The sequence below is a fragment of the Mytilus californianus genome, unplaced genomic scaffold (assembly GCF_021869535.1).
Source record: "Mytilus californianus isolate M0D057914Y unplaced genomic scaffold, xbMytCali1.0.p SCAF_5, whole genome shotgun sequence".
NCBI lineage: Eukaryota > Metazoa > Mollusca > Bivalvia > Mytilida > Mytilidae > Mytilus > Mytilus californianus.
Genome location: NW_026262701.1, coordinates 110,088,732 through 110,101,333, shown reverse-complemented (window position 1 = coordinate 110,101,333; position 12,602 = coordinate 110,088,732). Strand labels below are relative to the sequence as shown.

Genomic DNA, 12,602 nt, shown 5'->3' with positions numbered 1-12,602 from the left:
TCTCTTGTTTTGATTAAATAAGTGATGTGAACGAAATTCTTCCTGACAGTATTCGTGTAAAATGTCACCTTCACACACCCTCAAATTCACTTCATTACCAATGATACACTCACAGGAAACGTTTTCTTGGTTTTAACTTTGCCAAGATGAAGTTACTTTTCTAGCATGTTCAGTATGGAGTAACAGTCGCCTTAGAGTTAATATCCAACATACGATGAGGTCGGCCATGGCGAGCTTTTTCATATTTTTGTTCTAGGGAAGTGTAGATTTGTTCAATGGATGAGAAAAGTACATAGGCTATCATATGTAATTTGTTCATTGATGTTACCAATTATTGTTTGCTTTATCGGTGATTGAGATTTTAAATACCTGTTTAATGTAAGGATTAGGTAGCACTCCATAGTTAGGTGTGTGTTTTCGCATTTTGGCCCCGGTGGATTTTTAAAATATGAAAGTTAGCGTGCAATAAGATTCATCTTTGGAAAGCTGAAGATTAATTTTGTCTTCAAAGTGGGGTAATATATCAAATTTAAGCAGTTGAATAGAATTATGAAAGTACTTTATCAGTATCTTATACATGTGTAAGTAGTTGAATAATATTTGGTACACAATATGTATTGATATTAAAGTTAATTCCCACACTTTATTCAAATTGTATTTTTCCGATTCCTTCCTAAGGCAAGTAAGAATACTGATAACATACCAGAAGAATTGACAACTGTCATGATTTACAAACAGTTGCACTCAAAGGCGCAAGTACTTATTGGATATTGGAATCACCTCCACTCTAATGTTATCTCAATTGACCATGGTTATTTATATCTCTTGTGTTACACAGCTTACTTTATACACTACACTTGACCTCAGTTTCCGATATGCTCTCTTGAACTACACTTCATAAAATTATTTATGTAAATTATATGTGAAAAGTGAAAGATTAAGAATTAATAAAATGTGTGGCTTTTTTGAAGAAGAAAAAAAAAACTAATTAAATGTGTTTAAAAAAAATGCAAACAGATTCTATTTCACTTGTAAAATCAGTCACAATCATTTGATATTAGTCAATAATTTAGGTGAATTTAAGTTACAATTCTCAGTAATTTGCATGAAACAAGAAACAAAATTGCATAACTCTTGCCTGAACATTTTCTGCAGTAAGAATTATGTTGTTATTCCCAATGATTTTGCTATTCAACAGTATAAGGTATTTTTTCATGTTTATTTGAATACAGGAATTTTTTTTTTCTCAATGAAGAATAAAGACCAATTTGAATAAAATTTAGTTATTAAACATATTTTTGTTGTTGAAAAAGTGCATACTTCTTTCTAGAAATTAGTCAAACTTCAATAAAAAAATATATATACTACACCTTTGAAGATTTCATTTTCATTATCAAAATGGTGAAATAGAAAAAACGATTTAAAAAGAGATGTTACAAATCAGTATACCATCAGAATTGAATCAATATTGAAAATCTCTACGTCTGTGGTCAATAGAACAAAAAATATATAGAAAGATAATGAAAATGTAAATCATACTTTTTACTATTGAAAGTGAGATCAGAAAAATGTCTGACTAGCTGCAAAATTGGCTGGACCACAGCACCGACGATGCTTTGATTGAATTGCATGTTTACTTCGTATTTATTTAATCTTTTAGTCATACATGACGAATGCGCTAATAAAATATGTGAACACTAAGCATGTTTGTAATGGCTAGTCCCTTCGCTAACTTGGGACAGTGGTGTAACAGCACAAAATTACAACAAAGTTGAACAAATTGTAAAAAAGACTTTACTCTGATCTGTATTAAGCACAAAATGACAAAAGACACAAAGCACCAATCATAGAGTAACAGAAGTAACTACACGCTAGTTCAAAGCCCAATCTAAACTAATGAATATGCCACGTCTTCCTCGACTAAAATATCAATCCATAAACCGCAACGGATTGAGTTTGAAGACGCCATAAGCAACATGAACGAAACATAACCTTATGCAATTCAAATATACAATTATCGACATGGTACAAGGTTTTGAGTGTTCATAACTAGGTGGCAATATATGTTTACTTATAAATTGTATTATTAGGGCCCCGCCAAATGGCGGGTCGCCCTATCGTGATCAGTCCATCCGTCTGTCCGTCCGTAACAAATTGTGTCCGCTCTATATCTAGAGAACCGTTATGATTTCATACTTTATACTTGACATGTATATTAACCAACACCAGAGGGTGTGTCATAATGTTTGTACAACTTCCTAGGTCAAAGGTCAAGGTAACAAAACTTGTTTCAGTAGACAACCCCATGTCCTATGGTAAAGATCGTGTCCGCTCTATATCTTGAGAACCTTTATGATTTCAAAGTTTATACTTGACATGTATATTAACCAACACCAGAGGGTGTGTCATAATGTATTTACAACTCCCTAGGTCAAAGGTCAAGGTCAAAAACTTTGGTTTCTGTTGACAACCCCATGTCCTATGGTAAAGATCGTGTCCGCTCTATATCTAGAGAACCGTTATGATTTCAAAGTTTATACTTGACATGTATATTAACCAACACCAGAGGGTGTGTCATAATGTATGTTCTACTTCCTAGGTCAAAGGTCAAGGTCAAAAACTTTGGTTTCAGATGACTACCCCATGTCCTATGGTAAAGATACAAATTTTTTACCACACGTTATTCACAGCGGGGCCCACAGAGATGGCTCCCATCTCAATGATGTCTAGTTAGTATTATTGATATTTTGATATATATTTTTTATAAAAATTCTACCAACTTAAAATAATGATTACTATTCCAATAGCACTTGAAGAAGAAAAAAACCCAACCATGGGACAATACTCTATAGCGGAAGGCAACATTATTCAGCTTGTATTATGAGACACTCGCACATTCAGTTATAAATGTGATATAAACTTGATAAGATATAACACAAAGTTTAGAAAAAAATCCACAAATATAAATTCATAATTTGGAATCTATTGAAGATTTGTGCAGTTTACTGAAATTGCGCCCGCGCGACACTTGTAAATAAGGCGTATACAATGTTATCCGCAACTAGTTCGCCATGTGTTGTATTCATCGAAAACAAACTGGCAATGACATGGCCAAAAACGAAAAACCACGAAGAGACAAACAACAGTATACAAAACACTATGAAAACGAGGAACATGAACGGAGTTTCAGAAATCAATCCTTATAAAGCAGTATCATGCATCTCTTGCTCAACCTCATGCAATAACTGGTAAATTTGGAAGTAAAATCTTGCTCTATACTACACAAGCCCAGTGTTTTATTCAAGGTTCACTATGCTGACATTTTACATGTATAAACAAGTCAAAATAAATATCTGGCTTGAAACAAGTATACACGTTTCAACAGAGTTTATGTATTATTGAAAACAAAAAAATATCTGTTGTAGAACTGTGAATAAATTTCAGAAATAATGAATAAGACAAATTTACAAAATAAATATTTAATAAAAAGACATACAGCACAAACCAAACACCTCAACCCTCTCTTTCTCTCATTTCTCCTATATCACACACACAACTTCACACACTTTTTCAAAAGATTCAGTCACTCATTCACTTTCATTCAAGCTTGCATAAACAACATTCTCTTACATACACAGACATACAAACTCCACTCTCTCACACGAACACACATTCTTTCAATCACACAGACCGACACTCATTTACTCCAACAACTCAATAATGAAACATGATCAAAGTACACTTGTAGTTCTTTTGAAGATAAAGTGAATTAACCAATAAGGTCAACATCTCCTCAGTGTTAATGTTTCTTCATATTTTCGGTAGATTTGCAAAAGAATCCCCATTTCTTTTGATTCCATGGGTTTGTTTTATACCACCCAAAGGCAACTTCTGACTCGTCTGTAGCGACCTTTAATTTAACGATCATTCCTGAAAATGAGAAAAAAAAGTCCAGTTTATTTTTTTTCTCTGCATTCCCAAAACTGATAAATTAAAAATATGTAATGATAAAATGGAGGTGTAACATAATACAAAGCAAAATGACAAACACTATCTATCCTCTGGACTTTTGGATCCTTTACGATTACTATGGTATATTCTACCTCTCACTTATGTACTTAATAACCCGACACATATTATATTATCGTTATACTTTTGATTGTTTTGTTTTTTGGTTTGCTGTTTCTGTTTGTCAAATATGAATAAAAAAAAATAATTTCGCCCTCTGATATGGAAAAACATGACATATTATATAGACCTTATTTGTATAGTGTACTGTTGAAGAAAACATGTCCCTTTTGGGTCGTATTGGACTTTTGGATTGCTGTATTTCGTCAAACCTGCTTTTATTCATATTTCCGATTTTTATTTTTTAGATAAGAGCATAACTGAAGAGACATTTGCCAAAAAGTTAACCTGTTGCAAGGCAATATCATATAATGTTACCGTGATATGGCAGTATCTTCTGAAGTTTTTAAAATTGTTGAAATTGCAGATCCTGTCCAAAGACCTTATTTAAAACCCTCGTAATGACTTTAATTTTGACAAAGCATTCGTTTGTTTTCTCTGAAAAGTCTGTTGCCTTCACATAAGTGTTGCTTAAAAAATTGAAATGGTTCTTTTGGCAACTGACGTCTGCAAATAAAAAAATGGGAACATTATCAGATTTAATCATTCATAGTGGCCAATTGTAACATAGAAAGAGTATAGTTGTAAGCGTAACTTGCAATTAGGGCTTATGAAATCCCTCTGATTTCTCCAGTAAATTGTAGTTATGCTGCATTGTTTTTAGAGATTTACTCTGGGTATGTGAAAGATCGTCACAATTTAAAACTGACCAAGTATTTTGCGAAAAATTGACATTTATTCCAATGGCTAATATAAGAATCATTCTGTTTAATATAAAAATATTAAAGAATTGGACCACGAACATAACAGTTTTGTTAAGTAAAATCCACATACCAAACATGGAGTTCAACCAAGAAATGCTTCAAAATAAGGTATAAATTACATGTACAGTGAATTAGTGTATTGTATCTGAAGGTTCGTTAGCATCATTAGGTAACAACAAAATTAGAAAAAAACTTATGCCAACAAATCTTCACGTTAAAAACTGTGGTCTCAATGTTAATGCAACTCAAATAAAATATCATTAAATCATTCATTTGCTTGCATGTACACTTTCAGACCATCACTCATGGAACTGATGCACAGAAATTTGTTTCGTTATCCAATCAAATTAAACGTTACAAATTATAACAACTGACTTACTATTGTTATTGCGTTGTTCTTTTGTCAGCTCATATGATTGTTTCCTCGTTATCTGTATGTCTGATTTGTAATTAACATATTGTATATTTGGAAGCTTGGATTTAAATCCGTTTGCTGTGTGAAATTCCTACAAAAACATCCTTGAATAATAATCAATATTGCCACGAGGAACCACATAAATTATGTATGAAGGGATCGCTTTTTAAGTGACAGTTTTATCTGTATGTTCACATTGAACAAAAAGAGATAAATCAAGATTATTTTCAAGTTTTTAATCTTTTAACTTGTGCATATGTTAGTGCCAACACAGTATTGTTTATTGTTGAACACTCTGAACATCATTTTGTTTGTTTTTATGTACAGTTGAGCTGCTTTCTCATTAGCATATACCATACATCTCCTTTCAGACAAATTACAACATATTTCAATACTTTCTCAAGGGAAACTTTAAAACAACTTTCATTATATATTATTTTTTTTTCGCTCCCGACAATGAAGAATTGGATACCTTGGCTGGGATGTTTTTAGAATAATTTTGAAAGTTACGCTACTTGGTTATGACACTGTTTTGTTTGAATACTTGTTTGTTATTGGGTTATTGGGTTATATAGCCGTGATTGAGACGTTTCCGTGACAGTAATAATGCTATATATAAAGTCACGATAATTGACACAATACTTTTTTAATAACAGAGCATGTGAAATGTTAAAACATGCCCCTGACTGGTTAGGAAAGGAAAATCCACTTTTGTGAAATTAAATAATGGATATGCAATCAGTGTAGACTACCAATTGAAAATATGAGGCAATTGCCCAAAGCTACGAAGAAAACATAGTGTTTGAATAGTTACCTGTGGTGAACTGAACTGGTATTTGGAGCTTAGTTTCTCTATAATTGATTCTGCAGCCAATCTCCAGTCAAAGTCGTCAATGTGCGGAAGTACTTCATAAAGTCTACAAGAAAAAAGAAAGTCAACCAGGGAATTGGCATATGTAACTGGTAATTGATGTATAAAAAACACCGTCTAGCTGCTTGTTATAATTTTTCTAAGAATTGATATTAACTTGCTTATCGGAATGAAGCATTTGATTGTAAATAACATTAAATTAATTGCAGCATATAATTATTTTTTCTCGACCGTTTGATCAACGTTAGTTTATTTTGGAAATTAAACGCAATCAGTGTAAAAGAAATTGAACATTTTTCTATTGTTCAGGGCCGCACTTAATTAGGGGCGAATTCGGGATTTTCAGAAAGGGGTGGCGGAGTGGTCTACTGAATTTAACGAAAATGAATAACTTACTTGTTAGTTTGTGTTGTTAGGATATATTTCATAGACAAAAGTCCACTGTGTATACGATCTTCTAAATTAAATCTTATATCGTCCAATAGGTCACGTTCAATCTAGATAATAAATATATTATGAAAAAACAAATTATGATAATTAACAGAAAAAAAATCACAAAAATTATATTCCGCCACCTGTATTTCACTGTACAAGTTAAAGTATAAATTGATTATTTTCCGCAGATTTTGGTGTTATTCTACATATATATACTTGCAATTCATTGTATTCCTATTAAGTTTTAATTTGGAAATTTTTTTTTAATTGAAAGCCTGTTTTCGTTCAAACAATTGAGCGCCAAAAGAGAAATTGTTGATTGGTGTTCTATGCATATCGATAAAACTGTTGATATTGTGTTCTAACAGCGAGAACCACGAAAGCATTAATCGAATCGCATGAATCAATAAATCATTTATCAGTTTGTACTTTCCTTATATTGCACAACCTGTACAATTATGTTCTCCAATTGATTATTGACAATTGAACGATTAAAGTTTTGACATCTTAAAGTTATACTGACTCTTGAAATTTTCTGTTAAACTCACCAATCTCAAAGTATTTCTAGTCATTTTCTCCTTAGTCAGCAAAGTTTGGTATCTCTTGGCTGTTTCTGCTGCTTTCTGCATTTTATCATTAAGTTTCGTCTGCAAATGTTTGATGCTGTCATCTCGAGCTTTCAGGTTTTTACTGGATAGCTTGTCCGCCAGGTGGTTTCGTGACATCTTGGCTGTCTTCAGGCATAATTCGTACTTCTGTACCTTACTGTCAGCAACCCAACCCATCTTTAAATGTAAAACAATTTTATATCTAGTTGTGAGCCATATAATACATTACACACTTCAATTTCTAAACTGTTGCAAAAAGATATGCTAACACTAAAGATTAGAGATTGTTAGTAAAATATACATAGCTTTACAAATGTTTTTGGTCTAATATGGGAGATCGGAGGAAAAAAATAGTAGCAGCATTTCGGCCTTAAGAAAACGATGCCGTCAAAGTCATCCGAGCAATACTTGATCTCAAAATATTATAATTTCGGTATGAGGCATTTGAAAATAATTAAATTGAACTACAATCTTGCAATATATATTATCATATATGTGGTTTGTGTTGTAAAACATTACCTCTTGTTGTCGCTGGAGTTCTTTGTAAAAATATGTGTGGGCTCTCATAACTTTATTCATTTCATCAATCTTTGTATAGTATTCTTCGGTTTTTATCTGATCAAATCTAAAAATATGCAATTTATTATGAAATCTTATTTTTGTTACAAAGCGCATGTAGGTCAACACTTTTGTTTATTCGAAGATCTCAGCACGTTTGTATGAATTTGTATATGTATATATGATCTTTACAAGAAGAACTTGTTTTTGTGTACTGTTTAACGAAAGGTATGCTAAACATTTAACAAAGAGTTCCGTTCTAAACTGGTGCTAGAGACCGTCTTTAACTTGCAGTGAGGTGAGAGTTTTTGTTCTATGTTGAAGGCCTCACTGTGACCTCTAGATGAAGAACATCAATAAAAGCGCCGTTTCTTTGCTTTTGCATGTACATGTAATGATTTTGTGTCATTAATTGACATTCTTTATTTCTATTAAAGAATAAGAATAAATTCATACTTTTTGTTTAACGGATTATTTTTTACAGTAAATACAAGAAAACATGCATATACATTGGTTACCTAAATCAAATAACTTACGTTGGAATTGGCAGAATGCTGTCAGATGATGAAAGCAGTTTAACGATTTTGTTCTGGATTCTTTCAGCAACAGACTTCCTACTAATATAACTAGTTGTCTCGTGTGCCCCAACAACACCCAACACCATCTCAGTCAGAAGATAAAAACAACTTGTTTATTTCAGGAAATTCTGGAAAAATAAAAATGATCCACGTCGCTCGAGTGAATGTGCTAGAAAATGTAAACAGCATGCATATCCCTTTTTTACTAGTTGTTGCATCACTCAGAATTTAATGATATCAAATTATTACAAATACGTATAGTTCATTGTCGAGTAACAAATAACAAACAACGGGCATTTAGAATATTTAATTTAAATAGTTTGAATAAAATCTAATTGTACTATGGTTATTTCATCGGAAGTGCTAATCGTGAGAACGATTCGGTTGTTTACTGTTTTAAAGAGGTAGTATTGGTATGTACTCAATTTTTAAAGGCAGTGCTTTAATGCCTTTCTGGTTGCCGGGTTAATCCTTCCTTCCGCGATATCCAACTTATCTACGTGGGGGGTCATTAGGCTCAAAGTAGATCCGGAAATGTTGAATTCTCTCCTCTTCTTATTGCGATATAAAATGTTTTTTGTTTCATTTCATTTACATTGGGAAATAGAGAAACGATCATTGTGTTTTGTTAGTTTTAAAAACTTTTGATATATTAGTATTTTGCATTATAAGCAGTCAACCGATTGACAAACTAGAATTATTTGAATTCCGTGTGGAAAGAGCTCGGGTTAATTTCGAGTGTTATCTGCAATCTAGATGTTTATAAATCATTTCAGTCGTTGATATAATAATTAAAGGTCGACTGAACATGAATTATATTATACAATTTAAAGCGCATTTCTGTTTATGCACGTGAACCCGTCTAACGTTATTGTTATTTCGCAGTTATATAAAGTAGCAAATTATCGTTCCTGAATAGGTGGCGCCGTGGTAGCAGATCCTGTTCCTCCACTTCCGGTTTCTGCACTGCAACTATTTCAGTTATATTTTTAATTAACGATGCCAAGTACTTGTTGTTGTGTACCTGGATGTCATTTAAGAGGAGGACATGCATTTCCAAATGACTTAAAAAGAAGGAAAAGTTGGATCAACGCCATGGCCATACGCAGATTGGACGAGAACACGATGATATCGTGGAGTCCATCTCAATCAGCTGTTGTTTGCAAGGCACGTTTTACTGACAAAGACTACGTGCAGGAAACTATTCATGGTAAAACTCTATTTTCTTTGTGAAATATATAGTTATATATGTAATCGCCATGCGAATAAACCAAAGTCTGTTTACAACCGCAATTATCGTTTTAGAATAAAAGGGGGTGGGTAATTCAAGACGTCATAATTTTTTGGATTACGATTCAATGTGATCTGTTTGAGATTTTTTGGTGATTGCTACAATTATAGTGATTTCTTACAAGAGGTATATCATACTGAGAATTATTTTAGCAGTAATTATGCTAATGTAGTAATGACAGGAATGCATAAGCTATGCCTCATAGACTTTCTTGAAAAATATCAATGACAATGTTAACAGGAACAAAACAATGACATGCTCTCATCTATATTATAGTTATTTAGGTACAAACAATGTATGTTTGTTGCATAAGTCTCTCATTGTTTGTCCTTTGGATTTACATAACATACATTGAATCAGGCAAACATAGTTTTATACAGATTGTAATGAATAAATCTAGTTAATATTTCGCCAGGTAGTACAAAGTATACATTGCTAATGGAAATTCATTTAATTATCAAAAAACTAATGTTTTATAACCTTTTTCAGGGCGCAAACCCACCATACAGAGACTTAAGTCTACTGCCATTCCCAGCCTATTTTCCTGGACCAAGCAAGAGACTGAATCGTCCGCAAAAAGAAAAATCAGGGCAGTTTCCTGTAAAAACAAAAGAACAAAACTTGATGAATATTGTAGTAGAAATCTAGAGGAAAGTTTTGATTGTAAAGTTGGTTTTCCTGAAGAAGTCATTCATACTGCAGAAAGGATTTATGACTGTCCACCACCAACTGCCGAGCTAATGTTGAGCTTCACAGATGGAATTACGCAAACACCATCAATGTCTATGTTTTCAGCAGAGAATTTTGAAATGAAGACACGTGACACAGCCATGCATTTTTATACCGGTTTAGAGTTGTATACTAAATTTTTATTTGTTTTGACCACACTTGGTCCAGCAGCACATTGATTGAGATACATATATTTTCAAATTGATAGGGTGTCAGTTGAAAATCAGTTTTTTTTGTGACTTTGATGAAATTGAGGCATTATACAACCAACTTTGAACTGTCTAGATTCTAGATTGAATCTAGTGTTAAGAATATTGTGTATACATGGATTGTTTTTATGTCTAAACAGTGGTGTGAGGCTAACACTTGGCCATCTAGTGGTTTAGTCAGGTATTTTTCACCATCCAACTTCAAATTAAAGTTTCCTATGACTTGGATTATTATTGACAGCACAGAATATCCTGTGATAAAACCTAAAGCTCCTAGAGCTCAGGCAACCTTTTCATCAAATAAAAACAGAAACACTGAAAATTCTTGAATGTTCGACACCTGGTGGTTTAGTCAACTATGTCTCTATGTCACATAGAACGAATTATTGGACTTGGCAAAACATACAAAATTCTAATAAATCCTATGAATGGAACTGAAACAAAACTTTCATCTGAAATAACATTTAGTTGTTTTATGTTGTGTAATTTTAGAACTTGTATTGTGCCAAAGGATGCATAAATAAAAGTGACGCAATGAATTTTGTTCTGATATATATATATTTACAATTACATGCACATGTAAATTGTAATGCATATAAAAATAAGGAGATGTTGTATGATATTATCGAACTAAAGTGCATAAGAAATGGGTTTAAGCAGTTACAGGTGTTACTGTCACCATACAATCTCCAACAATGAGAAAAACTCGTACCCTATAAAAAATTTCAGAGATCTTACAACTAAGTTTTGTTGTCTCACCTTGACTTTGGTGAATTTTTTATATCTGTTGATGTGAATATAAAAAAGAAGATTGCCAATGAGACAACTCTCCACAAGAGACCAAATGACACAGAAATTAACAGCTATAGGTCACAGTACGGCCTTCAACAATGAGCAAAGCCCATACTGCACAGTCAGCTATAAAAGGCCCCGAAATGACAATGTAAAACAATTCAAACAAGAAAACTAATGGCCTAATTTATGTACAAAAAATGAACAAATATAACTAATATATGCAACACATAAACAAACGACAACCACTGAATTACACTTTTACAGGCTCCTGACTTGGGACAGGCACATACATGTACATACAGAATGTGGCGGGCTTAAACATGTTAGCGGGATCCCAACCCTCCCCCTAACCTGGGACAGTGGTGTAACAGTACAATATAAGAAAGAACTATAAAAATCAGTTGAAAGAGGCTTAACTCATCAGACGGAAAAATACAAATACAAGTGGACGTGGTCGGGTAGTTGTACATCCAAACAACAAAAAGACACTAAGTACAGATCTGAGAGTACTCGCAGTTACTGACAGCTAGTTCAAAGCCACTAACAACTGATAAAAAAATCTTGCATCTAAGACTAAATTATCAATCCGTAAGCTCCCTTTCGAATTTTATAAATTTTAGATTTTACATTTCTGAGTTATGGGGTTTTATTCATTAAAAAAGGGGTGATTTTCCAGTTTTTGGACAACAACTCAAAAATGCTTTAAGCAGTTCACATGAAACTTTGGTGAATTATTTATAGCTATTGATGTAATCTCGCTATTGATTTTCATAAATTTCAAATATGACATTGAGAAGAAATTGAACTTTATTTGTTTATAGTCTGGCAACAGATTTATTAAGTATTGTGCAACAGCACAGTGTATTGCACAACAGCAAGAAATCTTTAATTGAATATAAATTCAATTCATATAACCGATTTCAAGTTCATTGACTACATTTATTCAGAAACTATAATATGTCAAATATTTAATTACAATCCAAATTCAGACCTGTATCAAGCTTGAATATTGTGTCCATTTTTGCCCCAACTGTTCAGGGTTGGATCTCTGCGGGTGTATCCAGCTGCGCTCAGCGAATCAGTTTATTTCTTAATTAAGAACTCCTTTTTTCATTCATAAATTACTTTATGCTTGGAAAGATAGTTTTGCTTGGAGTTGAAAGAGTTGACATGTTGCAATGTACATTTATTCTACATAGTTCTATGGTACCAAATCATAAG

General features: G+C 32.8%; 1 protein-coding gene across 1 annotated transcript; it reads left to right on the top strand.

The window, feature by feature from the left end:
- Positions 1 to 9,324: 9,324 nt before the first annotated feature.
- LOC127700594 (uncharacterized) lies at positions 9,325 to 11,125 on the top strand. The gene is made up of 2 exons (XM_052204140.1): positions 9,325 to 9,567; positions 10,138 to 11,125. The coding sequence occupies exons 1-2, from the start codon at positions 9,357 to 9,359 to the stop codon at positions 10,554 to 10,556; spliced, it is 630 nt and encodes a 209-aa protein (XP_052060100.1). The 5' UTR covers positions 9,325 to 9,356; the 3' UTR covers positions 10,557 to 11,125.
- Positions 11,126 to 12,602: the final 1,477 nt, after the last annotated feature.